Genomic DNA, 22,481 nt, shown 5'->3' on the forward strand with positions numbered 1-22,481 from the left:
CACTCTGCCTCGAGCTGTTAAAAACCCAGACTGATACTAACCGTAACTGCAGCTCAGTGTACAGGAAAATTACCAGCAATATAAAGCGGCGTAGATTTATCAAGCACTGTTTTTTTTTAACTTAACTATATACCGTGCATTTACTTATTTTGCAGACGCCCAAAACAACTTTAAAAAGACATAAGAAACAAAGCTAAGTGGGAATAAAGCTGAAGTTTGTGCCGTGTACACGGTTAAATATCCTGGGTTGTTTGAACCCCTGTTGTCCAGATTTTATGGGTCAAAGCAACCAGCATTTTTTGGAGAGATAGCCTACATTTGACTGAGAACGTGTGTCAAAAAGTTGCATTTTACATGATTGAAAATAAAGACACCATGGTAATGTTATGTGGTGATCTTGTTGCAAAAATGGATGAGTCATTCAAAGCAAATCTAGAACGCTGTTGAGTTTTAAATGTGTAAGTGTTTTCAGTGTGTGACTACAGCATAACACATCAGTCAGATTTGCCGTTGACCCACCAAGGCGAAAAGTCTCAGGCCCCCAGACAGATGAAGAAAAAGCAAGGGAAAAGTGATGATACTGTTGAAAGGCTGGTGAACTGTGGAGTGTGTGGTTGTGTGAGGTGTAAAACAAACTTTGCTCATTCATTCTTGCCCTGAAACCATCGATAACTGACATTGTTCACAAAGCCAACAAAATGTCATTAGCGCTCAATTTCCTGAGAACCTAGCGGCAATGGAGGACAAACAAGAAGATGCTCCTATGGATTTGACTAAGAGTTGTTGCTTACAACTGCAATTGGCTAGTTTACAGGTATATATCGAGAGGTGATGAAATGTGTGCACAATCCTTTCACTTCTTCTTAAACCAGTAGATTGTAAAATGTAAAGCAAATCTGTCATTTACATGTCAGTAGGTAACAAAATTCATACAGACACAACAATATTTGAACCAAGTGAAGAGCATAAATGTTTATTCTTCTTTTTAAATACATTTTATCATCAAATACAGAACACAGGATCATCGTTTGATAACATTGCCGTTTATATAATCTTTAGTACTGTCGTTCTTAATAACACATCGGTAAGATTGTAGGACAGAGTACATGTGGTGTAATGGGGATGTGGGACGTTTGTTTAGTACTGGTTAAAGGAGGTAAGGCAGCTGTTGGGCTCTACATGGGGCTCCTGCATTCACGTACGCTCTTGCTGGCTATTCATTTTAAAATGGCCACACTCGCAAGCGTAATGTGATGAGTATCTTGACCTCTGTTGTTAGGTTTGGCGTGTTGACTTCCGGTCTTTAACATGTTGTTAAATATAGCCCACTGTCATTTTACATTTAAACTTTTTTTGTATACACACACAATGCATACACAAAGTCCATACTGTAGTGTGCACATGCGTGTAAAACAAAAACGTTCCCCAATTTAATGCATCAATCCAACAAAGGGAAAAATCTGGCTTTAATGGTTAAGTACACTACAATTTTTAACATTGAAACATATTCTGATACAGCATGATATTATGCTATTTTGATCAAAGTGACTTTGATCCGTAGGAAAATGTCAGATTCACAGACACAAACACAAACTCTGATAGGTATTTTCTGTATTGACGTTTTTGTGAACACATTTCTAATGGCACCAGGGTAGATTCACATCTACCATCAAACCCAGTAGGGTTTTATAAAAAAATAAAATGGAAAAATAAAACAAAGTGTGCACGTAAGACTCATGACAGTATATAAAAAGTATTCAGTTTAACTCCAACACTGACAGCATTTCTGAGATGTTAATAATGAATGGGCTGGAAAACGCGATAGACTTGTAATAAGAATTTGCATTACTGTTACTATAATAGCATTATTTTTACTTAGTCCTTCACTGGTTATAAATATTCAGTATTTATTAATAGTGCTCAAATTGGACCTCACTATGAGACAGAAATGTGTTTGACCATATCAGACACCCCTCTTTAAAAATACATTTTGTTCTTAGTCAAACAACTTCATAAAGTAAAAAAAAATCAGCTAAAAAGAAAAATTGCCAAACTCACATTCAAAGTTAATTTCAAAACAGGCTTTTCTGAGTTCCTATTAAGTAAATATTCTTTAGAAGATAAAACTCACACCACAAAACCGTTGCATGTGAAGTAATCAAGTTATGAGCACAGTTTCCTTTGACAATTCGAAATCCAACAGCTCTGAACTACAATGTTGGTAAAACAACAGCTTGGCCTAAAAGGTTATCATTTTTAAGTGCAAGGCTTGAACAATTTTCAATATTTTACTAAACTAGTGTTTGTTTTGAGCATTTGAAGAACAATGTGTCTTGCCTCCAGATTCATCGAAGTGGAACAAAGATCAAAACTGTGCTTCTTTAACCACTGCAGACAAAAACCTTTGACAATTGAGACCCACAGAAGTTGCCCTTCTCGAAAATCAAAGACGCAAAACAACTTCCTTTACCAATTCGTGTTGTGAAGTATTTCACATAGCTCTGAGAAATAGTTTTGTGGATAAAAAAAAAGTTACAGACCGGGCAACAGAAACACGTCCTAAATCAGTGTACAGCCCTACTGAAACTACAAATGCTTTCGTTTGAACCGAAATGATCCTGAAATGTATAAATAAACCAATTACTGGGGACGTTTATTTTCCAGTTAAGTTTTCTCAAGCTGTTAAAAACTTTTTTAGAGATGTGATATGATCAGAATCAGTGAAATGGGTACTGCAGTACTGAGTCAAGACAGCACTGCGGTAAAAAAACACAGTAACCCCCGACTACTTCTAGCATTTACAACCACTCGAACGCAGATATGTCCAATAAACATGATAAAAGGGCTTTTTATCTGATAATCAGCACGTAAATGTTTATCTTTAAAACTCTGAACATTTAAAAGTGTCTGAGCTGTGACTGTGAACAGCTTCTAACTGGTTCTTATTAATAACTAGTGGGAATCAAGACGACAACTCTTTTCTGAGGAAAGAGTCAGCAATGTTTTGAAATCATGTAAACGCATAACTTCAATGATCGATGAGCTTTTGAAACATGAGGCAGTGGTGGGAAAAAGCAATGACAACGACGCACGCATGTGTTACTGGTACGGTCCTGTAATCTTACAATAAAACGTCCAGACGTGATCAAGAAGAATAAACTAGCAATTATGAAACATTTGTATACAAACTCTATTACTTTGTGTATGTATAATAACTATTATTTAACTCTGTTTAGTAGTTATATGTATGTAAACCTGCTGTTGTTCAGTCAAATACACCAGCAAGCCAAAGCTTTTGTTCTTTAAATAGAAATAATGATACCAAAAAACAAGAGTGAATTCAGAAATGTTAAAAATGTAACTTTCAGGCAGCCATTTTGTTATAATGTTCTAAAAAAATGAAAATTTTCTTACTCGCATGTTGTTACAAACCTGTCTAAATTTCTTTGTTCTTATAAACACGTAGGAAGATATTTGGAGAAATGTTTGTAACCAAATGATCATGAGCCCCATTCACTTTCATAGTAGGAAAAAAGAAAAGTATGGGGCGTTTGTTACAGACCTTTCTCAAAATGTCTTCCTTTGTTTTCATCAGAACAAAGACATTTATACATGGGAAATATAAAATTATACAGGAGCGAGTAAATGATGACAAAATTTTCATTTTTGGGTGAACTATCCCTTTAAGAAAGTTCTGCTGTACAGCCCAAAAAACGGCTGGGTTTGTCCCCTTTTGACCCAACGCCGAGTTGAAAATAACCCAGCATTTTTTTTAGTACAGGATCAGCTCTTACCCCAAATCGCATGTCAACAGTTAACAATCAGGATAAATACAGTATCTTTCCTAATACATTTAGGCATAACTGACCCGTGCAATAAAAATTAATATCGCAGAGATCAGATCATTACTGTTAAGGGTCATGTTTATAATAATTCACAGTATTTAATAAATGTTTCGAGCATATAGATACTCAACATGGGGGAAAGGTTATCCATGTAAACCTTTTGAAAAAAATATAATAACTAACTAACTAGATATGTCATAGCAGCAGTCGTTTCCTTTTCTTTACCCTTCTTAAAACTAATCTCTTCTCTGGAGACCCTGTAGCGTCAGCTTTGTGCTGTTTTGTCAGAATTGGCACAAGAAAAAAAAAATGAAATAAATATTTTGGCCTCCGAAGTTCATTCATTCGAAGTTTTCATACGAAACAAACATAAATAACTAAAAATAACATTTGGCAATGTTGAGACAAGTTTTCTGTCATTCAAAATGTTGATCATCTTGGTTTTGTATAAAACACACACACAGATACATGAATGAGCTATTGTAATATTCATCTATGTATGTAACTATTAACATCTCTATTACGTAATATAATAAGAGTTTGTTCATATCGTTCCTTTATCTCTTCCATTTTCTCTCCTTCAGCCATCACCTCTCATTAAAGTGATTGCAGTGTTTGTTGCGTTTAAAAATAAACTTAAAAGTGCACATGAGAACAAGACAAAAAACAAAACGGAGAACGTCCATCCAGGCTGAGAATGTCACCGTATCTGATGTTTGCCTCTGAAGACACAACAGATAAAGAGAGTGATGTCTTAAAATCCAGATCCAGAGATAGGATGTTGCAATGACACACTAGGGGTACCAGAAACTGTGCATCCTGCTTTCTCCTGCTTCCCGAAGTTACTCATCTTCTCACAGGATTTAAGTGAGTGTGTGGATAAATTAGAGGTAGTTTCAAGGCCACAATGTTTTTAGATAAGTTCTTTGAAAAGAATAAAACAAAGTAAAAAAAAAACAAATTGGCACTGTGAGAAGTAAACAGAGTTTAACCTCTGTGTTTGCAATGTAAATGAACAGGGTCCAAAATTAACAAATGCCAAAAGCCCGACATGAAAAATGTTTTTAATAAATCCAGAGATAGTTTGAATTGCACGTGTTACTTGCATTAGCGAGGGTCAGTCAGACTAGTAAAGACATAGAAATTGTTTACTACATAAAAGTAGATTTACATCAGTCCAAAAACGTACCATCAGAAGTTTATCTACTGTAGGTTGCCTACAATACTTCACAAATGTGGCTTAGAGTAGCCATTAAAAAAAATTAAAATCCCATTGCAACTAAATAATAAATAGGCCTTTATTTAAAAAAAAATTCTTGCTAAGTAATAAATAGTAAATTTTCCTCCGACCTACATGGTTGGCACACATGAATCAGTTAATTTCAGACCCTGTTACACGTGCATTACTGAATATATATGATACTGATAAAGGAAAACCAAAGGTAAGAGAGAGAGAGAAAGATGAGAGGGTACTATGAGTGTGGCGCTATGCATCAGTTTCCTGCCGTACCTCTGACAGCGTTCGTGTAAATGTATCTCTCTCTCTTTCTCTCTCGCACGCTATGCATGCGTGCACTGTGCGGCCTGTTCTTGTCTGTTTCTGTACGTTTACATCCTTCTTCCGGCCACCATTTTAATGAATCTCAATTTTCCAGTCCTTCAGCACACACCATGCCCGGGTAAAGCTGCTGCTGGTTGGGCAGAGGGTCTGGGCAGGGATTTTGGTGGGAGATCCGCTCCTCACCATCGCTGTCCGTGCTGCCTTGGCTGTCCAGGTGAGATGACGTGTGGTGTGTGTACAGGGCACTCACAGGCAGGTGACTGTGAAGTGGGTCCTCGTCTGAGCTGGGATAATCGCCTTCCGCAGACGCCGGGCTGGCCAAACACAGGTCCTGATAAACGCCACCACTGGTATTCTGGAACTTGGAGGGCTGTCCACGTAGCTGCCTGATCTAAAATGTTCAAAAGAAGAATTTTGACAACTTATAAATGGCATTCCTGCAAACATAGAATGTCTTCCGCCATACAACATAAGGAATGAATGGGGTTAGGCTGAATGCTAGTTTAGGTGCATGCAATGAAAAAAGATATGGTATGTATGAAAATTAAAAATAATGAAAAACTGGGTTGTTTTCATTTAAAAGGCACAAATCAAAATAAATAATACCCAACAAATGAAGAAAGGATCCATCCATCTATCTATATCAATCTATATATCTTTATCTACCTGTCTGTCTATCTTTATCTATCTGTCTATCTAACTTTCTTTATCCATCTATCTATCTGTCCGTCCGTCCGTCCATCATCTTCTAAATATCAATATTTATCTATTTATCTGTCTGTCTGTCTGTCTATGTCTATCCATCCATCCATTCATCTATCTGTCTATATCTATCTGTCTGTCTGTCTGTCTGTGTGTCCGTCCGTCTATATCTGTCTGTCTGTGTCTATCCATCCATCCATCCATCCATCCATCCATCCATCTATCTATCTCAATCTATCTATCTTTATCTATCTACCTTTCTGTCTGTCTGTCTATCTATCTGTCTTTCTGTATGTGTCTATCCCTCCATCTCTATCCATCTATCTATATTTATCTATATCCATCTACTTATCTTTATCTATATATATCTACCTCTCTGTCTGTATGTCTATCTATCTGTCCATCAATCTTCATCTATATATCAATATTTATCTATTTATCTGTCTGTCTGTCTATTTCTATCCATCAATCCTTCCATCTATCTGTCTGTCTATATCTATCTATCTGTCTGTCTATATCTATCTGTCTGTCTGTCTATATCTGTCTGTCTGTCTGTCTATATCTGTCTGTCTATCTGTCTATATCTGTCTGTCTGTCTGTCTGTCTATATCTATCTGTCTGTCTGTCCGTCCGTCCGTCCGTCCGTCCATCTATATCTCAATATTTATCTATTTATCTGTCTGTCTGTCTGTCTATGTCTATCCATCCATCCATTCATCTATCTGTCTGTCTATATCTATCTATCTATCTATCTATCTACCCATCTATCCATCCATCCGTCCGTCCGTCCATCCATCCATCCATCTTCATCTAAATATCAATATTTATCCATTTATCTGTCTGTCTATCCATCCATCCATTCATTTATCTGTCTGTCTATACCTATCTATCTGTCTGTCTATATCTATCTATCTATCTATCTATCTATCTATCTATCTATCTATCTATCTATCTATCTATCTATCTGTCTGTCTGTCTGTCTGTCTGTCTGTCTGTCCGTCTGTCTATATCTGTCTGTCTGTGTCTATCCATCCATCCATTCATTTATCTGTCTGTCTATACCTATCTATCTGTCTGTCTATATCTATCTATCTATCTGTCTGTCTATATCTATCTATCTATCTATCTATCTATCTATCTATCTATCTATCTATCTATCTATCTATCTATCTATCTATCTATCTATCTATCTATCTATCTATCTGTCTGTCTGTCTGTCTGTCCGTCTGTCTATATCTGTCTGTCTGTGTCTATCCATCCATCCATCCATCTATCTATATCTATCTACCTTTCTTCTGTCAGTCTGTCTATCTATCTGTCTTTCTGTATGTGTCTTTCCCTCCATCTCTATCCATCTATCTATCTTTATCTATATCCATCTACCTATCTTTATCTAAACATATATCTACCTCTCTGTCTGAATGTCTATCTATCTGTCTATATCCATCTATCTGTCTGTCCGTCCGTCTGTCCATCAATCTTCATCTATATATCAATATTTATCTGTCTGTCTGTCTATGTCCATCCATCCATCTATCTATCTATCTTTATCTATATCTATCTACCTCTCTGTCTGTCTGTCTGCGTCTATCCATCCATTTATATCCATCTATCTATCTTTATCTATATCCATCTATCTATCTTTATCTACCTCTCTGTCTGTCTGTCTGTCTATCTATCTATGTTTGTCGTTCTATCTATCCATCCAACAGTCTGTCTGTCTGTCTGTCCGTCCGTCCGTCCATCCATCCATCCATCCATCCATCCATCCATCCATCAATCCATTTATTTTTTCTTAAACCCCTGATGTTAGAGTTCTGACAAATATAAGTCTATTTACAAGTTATTTGAAATGAGGAAAACATGCATGCTTTATGGATGTGACAAAAATGGACAAAGGTTTTGGGAGACAACATGCTTGTCGGAATTCGGTGAGTTAAAAGGCACAAATCAAAATCAGTAACACGCAACTAATGATTGCTATTCAAAGAACATTTAAAATTTATTTTATTTTTATTTTTGTATGCACATTCATGAGGAAAAAACAATGTGACATTTCTCCATTATGGACATGACAATTCTGAAATTTACACTTTAAAACTAAGTTCAAACTATGAAAAAAAAAAAATGGTTTAAAAACTTTATCCAAGACTTTGCATGGGTAATTAAACCACCAAATATTAACATCTGAGATTTGAGTTAAAAACTTTCATAACAAGGTTGACATTTGCATGGAATTGCCCTGCTTTTTTATGTTTGCCTACCTGTGCACTTACTGTAGATCTATATATGCTTGTTGTCTATACTGTAGTTGCATCGATGAACATGTTTTGTAGGTAGAGAGGTACGTGAATGGTTTACAGAGTGGATTTTTTTGCGTGACAGAAATGGACCACAAATTTTTGCTCTCATTTCAGATCTTCCCTTCTGAGTCAGTGAGCACAAGTGAGTGCGTCTGCGTGCTATAACATTCGTGAGAGCTTCTAAAACAGGTATTATGCTAAAATCTCAGATCTGAAACGTCATGGGTTTCCCAATAATTGCTTTAGCAATTTGTAAGTGTGGGAGTAGGAGGGGCTGTGGTTAACCAATGGAAAAGCTTCCTGAGACAACAATCTACACAAGCCCCACCTCTCACTTCCTCTGTCTGGTTGATCTCGTTTCAGCCAAAACCACAGAGCAAAAGTCAGTGCACAGCACTTCCGAATTAGGACATCACCGAGATTTTTTAAAAACACACGTTTATGGCAGGGGTGTAGCAAAAACGATCTTTTAACAGACTATTTAATAAAAATTAAGATCTTGCAGTTAGAAACAACTAAAGGTAAGCCTTATACAGTGTAATCATAAGCAGGCTGATTTTCCCAAAAATACAAACAGTGTACTGCAAATAAAATAAAATATTCTGAAAATATACAAAAATATTTGTTTTTTTGCTGTTGAGTATACCAATAGGACTGATGCCATTGGAATAACAACCAATGGCATCAGTTTGGGGCAGAGTTATTCAATTTTCCATAAAATTAATAATAAACAAGGAGCGAAACTTTGAAAACTGTCATTATATTTGTAAATCTATTTGTTGATGCTAGCGATGCAGCGCTTACTTCCTCTTTTAGCGACGGAGCAATCCGCAAAAACTGCATATGCAAGCAGGAAGTTGATGTACTCATTATTGTTTTCTCATGTATGTAATCATATCCCAAATTCTGGATTATTATTTCTGGTGGTCAGCTGAAAGGCCAGCGTACATAGTCAGTACATATACATCTGACCTTTAAAACACGAAAAGAGAGACATAGTGTTATCGTGCTTATGTTACTTACTGAACCAGCATACACTTAAGTTTGCTTTTTAGGAATGCATCTTTTTATATTTTTATATAATTTTTTTATATAGTTCAATAGGGATTGAATTGTATTTCAAAGTTTTGATAATAAATAAAGCTCTACAGGGACAGCAGTACAGATCACGAGGTGACCTGATTCCGCAGCTGAATTTAAGAGCACGTAAAACGCTGATGTAAAATCGCCCCTTTGAAAGCACCCACAATACAGCTCAGCTCAGTGATTACAGTAACCATGAAACTGGAGCAAATACCCTTCACATTTGTATGTAAACACTGACACAAGCCAAGATATCGTGCAAGAGGAAACGTGAGGACAAAATCAAAACGAAAAGAAGGACGAAAACGAGAAAGTGATGCATGAACAGAGAGGTGAAGGGAGAGAAATACATACAAGAGAACGAAAATGTCAACACACTCTCACACCCCCCTGTCACGAAAAGCTTCTCTACAAATGAGCAAGATCATCAGATGAAGTGCGTGAGACCGAGTTGTGACTGGGTGCGTGGGTAAGCGCCACAGCATCCAAACATCAAAGCCGTCTGTGTGTGTAAGGGCATATGAGGGGGAAGGGGAAATGGGGAAAAAGATTTTGGTGTGGTATATATTGTGGTTAGGGAGGGTCCCAAATGTTAATAAAAGCACTGCAACCACAGTAAAATAGATCAGCTCGGTAACCACTCTCAGAGCTGCTACGTGTACTACAAACAGGCGGATGACTGCTTATGAAATTATCATGGGTAAAGGTATTAACAGAAGTGGAGGTACTGTGCACTTGCCATTTTATGGAATAACTGTGTAAAAATTTACCAAAAATAACGTGGGCTGCAAATGATATGCTTTTGGTCTGATAACAGATTAACATGCAAATGCAAAGATTGTTGCAGATACCAGCTGCACGTGCTTAGTATGGTGTGCAAAGCATTTTTTGCCATTTAACATTTGAAATCGTTTTGTTTTTGTTTACCAGTGATGCAAACTACAGTCAAAGTTTGGGGTATTCACCTGTTAAAACGCTTAATCTGTATACATTACTGTACATTTATAATAAATTACTGAGAAACATGTTTAGTTTCTGACAAAAATAAAACCTCACCTCGTTCTTGAGTTCAGCAATCTGCTGTCTGAGTTGCGTTATATACTGCGTAGAGTCTGAGTGGTTCAGCTGGCCTTGGATCAGTCCTTCCTCTTTCTGCAGGCAAGACATATAGCCACACACATACAAACACACACAGATGACAAATGTACACACAACCCTTTAAAGTATAAACAAACAAATACTCTTCTCACCTGTATTTCCAGCTCGGCTATCTTCTGCCGGAGTTCAGCCACTGCTGCCATACTGTCAGCTTCTCTTAGACGTACGGCCATCACTTCTTCCTTGCTCTAAAAGTAAAAAAGTATAGAGAAAACACAATACAGCATGGTAAAACCTAAGCATTACACTGAAATAGGGGTTGGCGATATGACCAAAAATCCATTTCACCAATTGAGTCATTTTATTTTACGGCAACAGTATATTTGACGGTATATGTTTTTTAGTTTATATAGGAATGTAAACATTTGCAGAAGTTTTCAACTCACTATAGCTCTACAGCTAAAGTGAAAATGCCCAGAAGACAACAACAGATTAAGTCTTTATAGACAGAATCTTGTTTTTAAGTCAGTTATTAATTTTATAGACTATTGAAGCTATAGTATGCACTGTATTTTGTATGCAAATAGTATATAAGAGACAGATCTCTAGATATGAATATACTGGGGTGGTTTCGCAGACAGGGATTATCTTAAACCAGGACTAGGCCTTAGTTTGATTAGGAAATATAACTAGTTTTAACAAACATGACTTACTAAAAACATAACTTGTGTGCATTTTAAGGCAAAACAAAGAATACTGATGTATTTTAAGATATGGCAGTACAAGTTGTTTTCAGTTTGGACAGCTCTTACATTTATTTTAGTCGAGGACTGGTCTAATCCCTGTCCGGGAAACCGCCCCTATGAATATGACCAAGGTGATGACCATGTGCGAGAAGTGCTTGCTTTATTTGATGACGCAGCCTCTTGCATGCGCCTCGAGAGACCTCACGCGAAAAACCTGCTGCATTAACACAGAGCGAGAGAGCCACAAGGTGGATTCACTGGCGCTTATTATGAAATTACTCATTCATTTGTTATGAGTGGATTATTTTACATGTTTCTCCATCACACTCAGTCTAATATACGGGAGTGGCAAGTTAAACATGCCCACATATTTATATTCCGCTGTATGCATGGAACAGAAACATCTGTTACGTCTGCCATTTTATTTCATGTAATGGAATATACCGTCATACCGCCCACTAAAAATATATAAAAAATGTATGAATGGTTAATTTTTTATATGCAACACAATGGAAAATATAACATTAATAAAATCTATCTATAATTTTGTACAATTTATTACTAATAAATATACTAAAACTTCCACCACCAATAAAATGCTCTAAAAAATGTTGGGTTTTTTTCAAACCAATGTTTGGTCAAAAAGGTAAGCATTTTTTAAGTCGAAGTCAAAGTATCTTTATTATGCTGAGTTTACACCAAACGCGGTTTGGGCGTCAAAATCGCGTCTACCGCGCGTGGTTTGCCGCTTGAACAATTTGGATGCATTCGCGCGTGTAGAGCGGAGTAGACGTGCGGAAAAAGCAAGCATTTGACGCGCGTCCGAAGCAAAATCCGCTTCTTGTGGGAGGGGCAACTGCTGTGCGAGTGTCTGTTTGCCAGATGACTGATGTTACTTGTGCATTTATCAAGAGAGTTACCAGTTTTGTATTGGGTAACCTTACTATGGGGAAAAATAAACGGCGCGGGTAGATAAACGTCACGTGACTCAAAAGTGAAGCGTGTATTACAACTTACCAAGTTGCCCAAAGTCCTTACTGACACTCTTCCAAGCGAGGTCCTTTTTATTCCTGTCTCCACTATAGAAATAACAACTTGTGTCATATAGCTTCGAGTGACTGCTTGAGTGAGTGACTCCGGGCGGGGCTGCCCCACAGCAGCAAGCAGGCTCCTGATTGGTTAACGCGGCGCGAAATTCCGCCAAAGTTCAAATTTTTCAACTCGGGCGTCAGCCGCAAATTCGCGTGAACCGCAAGATGCACAAAAAGCACCATTCGCGCTTACCGCGCGTACCACGCACAACGCTCAATTCGCGCCTTTCGCCCGAGCTTCATGCGCGAAAGAGGCGGAAACGCGTCTTCCGCGCCGAACGCCTCTTCCGCGCCGCGGGACCTCCTGACGCGCGTCAACGCGTCTTCACATTGACTTAACATTGAAATCACTCGCGCTTCACGCCCTTACCGCGGTCGGTGTAAATGCAGCATTAGTCTCACCAGGGAGAAATTTGTTTTGGATATGAGGGAATTGCTACAGGACAAATTAAAAACAGAGACACAACACAGATACAGAGGTAAAACAGATAAAAAACAAGAAGTACATAAAACATTAAGACTACTCGAGCAGCTGTGCAAAATTGCAATCTACCGTTAAAAAAAAAAAATCTGGTCTCACCTACATTACTGCTTATTTATTAGATGAATTGAAAGAGGAACAAATGAGCGCTTATACCTATTATATGTACACAGAGGGACCCTGTACCTCTTTCCTGAGTTCAAAAGCTCAAACTCTGAAAACAACACATGAGAGTTATCTGATATAATGATCTTAGCCTGCCTGAGTATTGTCTGATCAAAAAGGTCCCACGGATTTAGGGGGGCTGGTGTACCCATGATCTTTCCTGCCGTCTTGGCCAGATTAAAAATTTGAGTTTTTGATTTAACTGTCACATTTCTAAACCAGCTGGTGATACCATACCGAAGGATGGACTCAATAGTTGCTCTATAGAAAATTAGCATAATATTTTTACAGACCCCAAACATTCTAAGTCTGCGCAAAAAATAGAGGCGCTGATTGATTCTAACACAAACATTTGTAACATTTTAGAGTGTTATTATTAATAATAACAACAGGGAATCATAACAAGCTTACATATTTAAGCTTGCATATTTTGTGATAACAGTTAAAGTAGTTTTTTTGCTCTTATCTTATGAAATATGACTTTGCTGACCGTGAATGAATGTACTGTACCTTGCAGTCAGACTCGGCCTGCTTTCTCTTCATTTCATTGACTTGGCTTTGTAGTGTTTTGCTGTGAGAAAGAGAATTCTGCAGTCTCTCCTGCAGGGCGGCGCACTCCTGTTCATGTCTACTTACTAATTTACAGTTGATCTGGTTCTGTAAAAACATGAAGAAAAATTTGAGGTTTACTAAATAGTGTGTTTTTGGAAAAACGTATTTTGTCAAGGCAAACTCTACAGTAAGACATATCATCAAACAATTCAATACTAAAATGATTCAGTTTTAGTACAGCACTGCGTAACAAACATAATAATGGCAACATAACGTGCTAAAGCAAAAGTTCATTCAAGTATGAAAATTATTTTATTATTTATTCACCCTCATACCACCCTCTATGACTTCCTTTCTGCAGTTAAAGGATCTCACTGGTTTGCGTTTCTCTTGACTAGTTATTTTAAAGTCGCAATGAAATTGAAATGAAAAACTATATATATTTTTTTAATATTGTGGTATTATTAACAAATGACTTATCTGTGAGCTTCATTATTTTAAAAAAAATTTGTGTGTTCTCATAATCTTTAATCAAAAATGCAAATCTCCTCCCCTCCTCAAAACGATATCTCTTCACTTCCGGTCAAAAGTATGGCAGGTGGGCGGGGTCCGGTAGAAGATCGCAGCGATTAGCAATTAGCAACACGACCCAACTTTAAACGATCCAATCAGATCTCGATGGACAAATTCAAATCCAGCCCTGCCTTATTTCATCACAAAAGCCGTTTCATTCGGATATACGTCACCACGGGGAAAATAAGGCAACCGCTACTTCCGTTTCATGGCGACTTTAAACGATTTAAGTGGTAACAACATAAACAAACAGCTTTTGTGGACTTCCGCAATAACAACAGAGTTCCTCTAGAGTAGATTATTAATAAGCTAAATAAATGACCAGTAAATTATCTTTGTTCAAATCATAGCTAAAGTGTATCAATCGTTACACTGAGCTAACGTTAATGTGTAAAATTAATGTGCAGTATACTGTCTGTCCTCGTCTGTTGAAAACCGAAACATTTTTATTTTACACAAATTATTTGTTCCAGAGGTCAGTTTAGTCGCCATCCAGATCGATAAACAAGCACAGACCGGAAATTAACTTCGAGCCAGACTTAACTGTTGTCCTGTAAAGTGTATATATGCGTTTTCCTTCACGAGACCGAAATATCCATATGAGAATTGCCGTTATCGTCTTTTCAACAATAATGTATTGTGCTGATCTGTATGTTGCCATGAATATGAACGCTAAAAAGCTCAAAATATTATCAAAATATTTTATTTTTCTGTATTGCTTTACTTTTATAAACCCATTGGACTCATTTGTATTACTTTAATGATGGATGGATGGATGGATATTTTTGGTACCATTTTGTGCCCTATAGACCGTTTCAGCGGTAACAACATAAACAAGCCGCTGTCGCGGTCCGCACGTAACTTCCGGTAAACTCCGCTAATAACAAATAACAACAAATTCTTTAAACATAGTTTATTTATATAAAAAGCAAACAAAACAACACATAGATTACCTAGCAAACCAAAACATTTGTTATTTTCGACGAGGCATTTGTTCAAGAGATCAGTTTAGCAACTAGTCAGACCATTAAAAAAACGAAACCGGAAGTAAGGTTCGGATCCAGACGTGTATCACGTGCGTCCGATGAAACCATCTATATAAGAATACAATTATTAATTTGTGTTCCACTGAAGAAAGTCATTTTAGGGGTGGTTTCCCAAACGAGGCTTATCCTAGTCCCAGACTAAAATGCATGTTTGAGCTGCCTTCACAGTTTGTACGGACATACACTCACCTAAAGGATTATTAGGAACACCTGTTCAATTTCTCATTAATGCAATGGTGTAATGGTGTGGGGGATGTTTTCTTGGCACAGTTTAGGCCCCTTAGTTCCAATTGGGCTTCTTTTAAATGCCACGCTCTACCTGAGCATTGTTTCTGACAATGTCCATCCCTTTATGACCACCATGTACCCATCCTCTGATGGCTACTTCCAGCAGGATAATGCACCATGCAGTCCATGTCACAAAGCTCGAACCAAATTCAAATTGGTTTCTTGACAATGAGTTCACTGTACTAAAATGGTCACCACAGTCACCAGATCTCAACCCAATAGAGCATCTTTTGGATGTGGTGGAACGGGAGCTTCATGCCCTGGATGTGCATCCCACAAATCTCCATCAACTGCAAGATGCTATCCTATCGACATGGGCCAACATTTCTAAAGAATGCATTCAGAATTGAGACAGTTCTGAAGGCGAAAGGGGGTCAAACACAGTATTAGTATGGTGTTCCTAATAATCCTTTAGGTGAGTGTATCTTAAAGGTGTAGTGGAGGATTTTCTCGAATTTTAGAAAAGAACCACCTTCTCCACTTTTTAAAAAAATGCAATTGCGCAACACTCCTGATTGACAACTAGGAGGACCAATAGTCTTGATGATCCACCCGGAAAAAGAAAATCCTCCGCAATACCTTTAACATATATCAATATCATATATTAATATCATATATTGTCTCAAGATGCACACCAGTAATGTTTGTTTGTAAAAACTACCTAAATGTCCTAATATAACTAAAGCCTATTCCTGGGTTATTCTAAACCGGGGAAAACACCCCATATACATCTGAGATGGCATGAGGGTGTTATATGGGAAAATATTCTATTTCTTTAATATAAGATCGTAATTTGTCAAAACAATGCATTTTAAGTTCATGGTAATACATAGCAGTATGGACACTTTTGTTTGAAAACACTGTTATAAAGCGAGCCCGACTTTAATTTATTTGTAATATTTTATGGTAGTAGGTTCGATGTTGGTTATTATTAAATTGTGTAGAATTTGTGAGCATTGCAGTTCGAACCTGGCTTTCCAGCTGTAGGTTTTTAAGTTTGACCTCTTTAAGTTCAGCTTGAGTCTGAGCTTCTCGCAGCCTCATGCCCATTAGTTTATCCTGTAGCTCATTCAATGCATTCTTCTTAGGGGACTCCTTCCAATGACCTCCTCCTGCACGGGATGTATGATGCTGTGACAGAGAGAAAGTTTAATAGGTTCAGTAAGGAAGTGGAGAGTTCAGCAGATTTTGTGTAAAGTTCACTAGGAATGAGTAACTACTAATTTTTGTGGAGTTCAGTGGGATTGTGTAGAGTTGCTGCACCTGCCAGCAGTGGTTGAGGTCAGTAACGGCCTCCTGCATCTCTCTGAAGGAGCGTAGAGTCTCCTGCTCTCTCAGTTTCACAAGCTTCAGCTCATCCTGAAGCTGAGCTACATTAATTTCATCCGGCAGAGAGTTGTTCCTCTACAATAGACAGACACAGAGAAAATAACACATGTTCCACAAGTGGAAGCTTGGTTACCTATGCAGCATTCATTCATATTTGACCCAAAGAATTATGAAACACACCTTCTCCAGGTCGAGAACTTTGTCCTGCATTTCTTTTAGAGCACCGAGTAGTTCTGCCTCCTGCAGCCGAGACTGTTCCAACTGAGTCTGCAGTCCACTTACAAACTGCTCTGTGTACTACAAACAGACAGAGAAAGAAAAGATTAAACTTGATTCAAATTTCTTTCATAAAATTGATTTTATTTCAGTTGTAGTTTTTATTTCATAGTCAAACGTGGCTTATTTGTGTTAAAAAATACACACATATCTGACCGCTCATCAGTAAAGTTCATGTCACCAGTAAACAGTCCACAATTTAACTTAAAGGATTAGTCCATTTTCTGAAAAAAAAAAAAAATAATCCAGATAATTTACTCACTACCATATCATCCAAAATGTTGATGTCTTTCTTTGTTCAGTCGAGAAGAAATTATGTTTTTGAGGAAAACATTCCAGGATTTTTCTCATTTTAATGGACCCCAACACGTAACAGTTTTAATGCAGTTTAAAATGGCAGTTTCAACCAAGTTTCAAAGGACTCTAAACGATCTCAAACGAGGCATAAGGGTTTTATCTAGCGAAACGATTGTCATTTTGACAAGAAAAATAAAAAATATGCACTTTTAATCCACAACTTCTCGTCTATCTCCGGTCCTGTAAATGGACTGCATTTATATAGCGCTTTCATAGACCCATGGCAATCCAAAGCGCTTTACAATTTGCCTCACATTCACTCCATCATTCATACACCGCGGCAGTGTCAAGCCATGCAAGGCGCCATCCAGCTCGTCTGGAGCAGCTGGGGTTAGGTGTCTTGCTCAAGGACACCTCGACACTTGGTCAGGTGGAGCCGGGGATTGAACCACCAACCTTCCGGTTTGTAGACAACCTACATGAATGACATCAACGCCCTGTGAAGCGCCAGCGTGACCTCAAGTAATTATGTAATGCCGTGGAAAGGTCACGTCTTACATAAAACACACATTTGCGCACCATTTTAAACAATACATTGACACAAAGACATTAATTAGTATCATTCGACATACAACAACGTCGGAACGTTCCTCTTTCTCCACACTTGTAAACACTGAGGCGTAGTTTCGCATTCTTCATCCGTGACCTCTTGACGTGATGCCGTATTGTGCGTGGTTGCGCTGGTGCGTCACAGGACCGGAGATAGACGAGAAGTTGTGGTTTAAAAGTGTATATTTGTTATTTTTCTTATCAAAAATGACAATTGTTTCGCTAGATAAAACCCTTATGCCACGTTTGGGATCAATTAGAGTCCTTTGAAACTCAGTTGAAACTCCAATGTTAAACTGCATTAAAACTGTTGGGGTCCATTAAAGACCATTAAAATGAGAAAAATCCTGGAATGTTTTCCTCAAAAACATAATTTCTTCTCGACTGAACAAAGAAAGACATCAACATTTTGGATGACATGGTGGTGAGTAAATTATCTTGATTTTTTTAAGAAAATGGACTAATCCTTTAACTATATCTGTTGGGGATTCCAGTGTCCTGCCTGTGAAAGCCAGGTTAAAGTCTCCTAATCTGATTATTATAAGATTCAACCATGAATTTCACTATGATTACTATGGTCTTACTTAGTCAATATTAAAGATAACTAGATTTTCACAGTATGTTCTTTACTAAGGATGCCACAATTCTCAATATAATAGTGAACCATTCGGTTCGATCCCTGCGGTCCAATATGCGCATGTGAATTGCGTTTTTTTTTTTTTTTTGGTTTATCCATCCAAACCTGTCATTTTTTTATTCCCTGCACTTTTGTTAATGTGCGCGCCCGCGTGATCTGCACGCTTAAACACCACAGCGAGTTGATATCCAGTCACTGTGCCGCTAGCTGCGTTAACTCTGCTTGAACTCTGCTTGCAATGCTGTTGTCAGATTTCATTCGCGCACACACACACCCAACATAAGTGCGACAACAAAAAGATGCAGCACCACTGTCTTTAAAATCTGAGGTGTGGATTAATTATTTGCGCATGTAGATTACATACAACATCAATGTAAAGATGCAAATTCGTGTCGGGCAATGCAAATGATGCAAATTGGGCTTGTTATTGATGCAAACACGCGTTATTTGCCTCAAACACGTCTTCAGTGCAAGTTGAAAAAGTTCAACCTCAAGAAGAGAATGCGCATGATGCTAAAATAAATCCCACCAGTAATCTTGATTGAGGAACGCATTTTTGGTTTCTACACAGACAGCATGATGTTGGACTTAACAGTAGTGCAGTAAGGTATAGCCTTCATTTACAATGTAAAGTTTAATTTACTACAGGTATATAAAATGGCCAATTTATGTAATGTAATGTAATGAATTCACATGTTCCCCAGTTTGAATAGGATATAATTTTTATATATCTTTATTTAATTATATCTTATATTATTGTATCAATACACTAGAAATGTGTGATTTTTGCATTTACATAAAATAAAGAAAACTGCAATTAAAACCAGTATTTTTGCTTCTTAACATCTCACTGTACCTGTTACCTAACATAGAATAAAAAAAAACACTTTAATAGGGCAAGGCATCAAAACCGAAACGAAAACAGTGGACAAGAACCGAAAATTGTATTGAACCGTGAACTAAGTGTATTGTTGCATCACTATTCTTTACATTATGTAGTAGTTTTAGTAAATCACAAAAAATGACCATAGCTGGGTTTTTAAAGGCAGGGTCACGCATACTGTATTATAGACGGTTTCATCGGACACACGTGTTTTGTCTGTCGCGGTTAAGCCTCTGGTCGGAACTTAACTTCTGGTTTCTGTTTGTTTAATGATCTGACTAGGGGCTAAAATGAACCCTGGAACAAATACCTCGTAGAAAAAAATAAGAAATGTTTTGGTTTCCTAAAAAGAAGGGGAGACTGCGATCATGGATCACCGCTACGTGAAGGGAGGTTTGGCAGCTATACATTGTAGACATTATAGTACACATTTTAAACAGCAACGTTAGCTCAGTCGCGTTTTTAAACCGCTTTAGCTATGAAATATGAACTAAGGTAATCTACTTGTTGTTTATTTAGCTTGTTATCAGAAATAAACTACTATAATATGACTTTTTATTGATTCTTAGCGGAGTTTACTGGAAGTTACGCGTGTTCCATGAAAGCCTTTGTTTATGTTGTTACTGCTAAAACCGTCTACAAAATAATTTAATTAAAATCAACAGACATTTCATAACATATTGTTTCAAAACTAATGCTTTTATCCAAAATAGAGACAGTTTGTGTTTTACTTAGGGACACAATACATTTTAGCAAATAACCTTATCATGAAATCACTTAAGATTGTTAAACAGCAACACTTTTGCAAGTGACAGATTTCAGGCTTATCTAAAATTGAAGTGGCAGTGTTGATCTGAGTACACTGCGCACTATGTGTATATACTGTGGCCTACCAGAGGGGGCTGTGGGCTGGTCTGGAGGCTTGTGTGAACGCTGGTTCCCACAGATGTTTACTTCTCTTTTTCTTACCTCCCTCCAGTCTTACGAGTCACTCTAATCATACTTATTTTACTCAGATGTTCCTATCACAGAAACACTTAGATGGGACACTAGAAACCAAACCGCTGTCATATTTTTCTGACAAGATACACTGCAGTGCACCGGAAATGAACTTTACACACAAGAAATCGAAGTGCTGACAGATATGAAGATCTGCTTTGATTACGATAACACTTTCGCAAATGCCAATGTATGTTTTAAAACCGTATATGTAAATATGAACTTGAGTGTATTTTTCTATGCACTCAAATTTTTTTGTCAACAGCGTTGACCCCCTTTTACTCTGGGTTATAAAACCAGAAGCTCTATATTTAGGCCAAATAACTGGCCTAAATATTCAACCCTACCCACACGGTTTTAAATTTCACGAATTATATAATACAAAAATGTACGGCTCTGTAAAACAATACTTCAGGGATACAGTGGTGTTAAAAAGCCTCCTTTCTAATTTTGTATGTTTTTGCACGTTTGTCACACTTTAATGTTTCAGATCATGAAACAAATTTAAATATTTCAGTAAACACATCATGCAGTTTTTAAATGAAGTTTTTATTATGAAGGTAAAACAAAATGCAAATCCACATGGCCCTGTGTGAAAAAGTGCCTTTCCCCTTTAAAACATAACTGAACCTGAGTTCAGTTTATCTAGCCACACCCAGGCCTGATTACTGCCACACTTCACTTAAATAAAACCTGCCTGACAAAGTGAAGTAGACCAAAAGATTCTCAAAAGCTACACATCATGTTGATATCCAAAGAAATTCAGAAACAAATGAGAAAGAAAGTAAGTAATTGAGATCTGTCAGTCTGGAAAAGGTTATAAAGCCATTTCTAAAGCTTTGGGACTCCAGCGAACCAAAGTGAGAGCCATTATCCACAAATAACAAAAACATGGAACAGTGCTGAATCTTCCCAGGAGTGGCCAGAAGACCAAAATTACCCCAAGAGCGCTGAGACGGCTCATTCAAGAGGTCACAAAAGACCCCACAACGACATCAAAAGTACTGCAAGCTTCACTGGGCAAAAATGGCCTGCATGTCGGAGTTCAAAAAACGCTGCTGAACAAAACGAACATAAAGGCTAGTCTCAGTTTTGCAAGAAAACATCTTAATGATCACCAAGACTTTTGATATTCTGTGGACTGACAAGACAAAAGTTGAACTTTTTGGAAGGTGTGTGTCCCATTACGTCTGGCACAGTGTTGTTTTCGTCAACGATGACAATAACGAAATGATTTCGTTGACGCACCTTTTTTTATGGCTAAATATGGTTCTAAGGTGACGAAAACATGACGAGACGCTTTCAAGTTTTCGTTGACAAGACGAAAAGGAAAGAAAATTATTATAGGTCTGACGTTCACAATGCATGTCATTTCTGCCTATTTTGCGTGAAATCTGTCTGTTTTAGCTAAAAAGTATCAGCAATGCTGCCACGGCGCTTCCTATCCTTGTTTTGGGTACGCCCACCACCCGGCTGCCACCATGCCGCGCACGCACCCCAGATTTCACACAACAACAACAACACACCTGTGTCTGTGGCGACTACCTTTTTTTACTAAAATTGACTTAAATTCGACCTTTTTGCGTTTTCATCAACTAAAACTTGGCTAAAACCTTTTTGTGTTTTCATCGACTTAAACTTGACTAAAACTATTAAGTTTATAAGTGACTAAAATGTTACTAAAACTAAAAAGCATTTTCGTCCAAAAGACTAAGACTAAAACTAAAAGGGCTGCCAAAAACAACCCTGGTCTGGCGTAAAAGTAACATTTCAGAAAAAGAACATCATACCAACAGTAAAATCTGGTGGTGGTAGTGTGATGGTCTGGAGCTGTTTTGCTGCTTCAGGACCTGAAGGACTTGCTGTGATAAATGAAACCATGGATTCTGCTATCTACCAAAAATTCCTGAAGGACAA

At 37.6% G+C, this 22,481-nt stretch overlaps 1 protein-coding gene across 2 annotated transcripts in view; it reads right to left on the bottom strand.

Annotated features, from left to right (window-relative positions):
* The window catches only part of LOC135746561 (EVI5-like protein), a 64,014-nt gene that overhangs the window by 4,346 nt on the left and 37,187 nt on the right, over positions 1-22,481 (bottom strand). The window contains exons 15-21 of one of the 2 annotated variants that reach the window (XM_065265167.1): positions 17,044-17,160; positions 16,798-16,938; positions 16,504-16,665; positions 13,586-13,732; positions 10,745-10,840; positions 10,551-10,646; positions 5,590-5,797 (exon numbers count right to left, since the gene is read on the bottom strand). In XM_065265167.1, coding sequence (XP_065121239.1) covers positions 5,590-5,797; positions 10,551-10,646; positions 10,745-10,840; positions 13,586-13,732; positions 16,504-16,665; positions 16,798-16,938; positions 17,044-17,160 — 967 coding nt within the window. Of the gene's footprint in view, positions 1-957; positions 5,798-10,550; positions 10,647-10,744; positions 10,841-13,585; positions 13,733-16,503; positions 16,666-16,797; positions 16,939-17,043; positions 17,161-22,481 lie in introns of those variants that run through there. The other variant, XM_065265165.1, reaches the window with a different exon arrangement.

This window comes from Paramisgurnus dabryanus, chromosome 4, assembly GCF_030506205.2.
Source record: "Paramisgurnus dabryanus chromosome 4, PD_genome_1.1, whole genome shotgun sequence".
NCBI lineage: Eukaryota > Metazoa > Chordata > Actinopteri > Cypriniformes > Cobitidae > Paramisgurnus > Paramisgurnus dabryanus.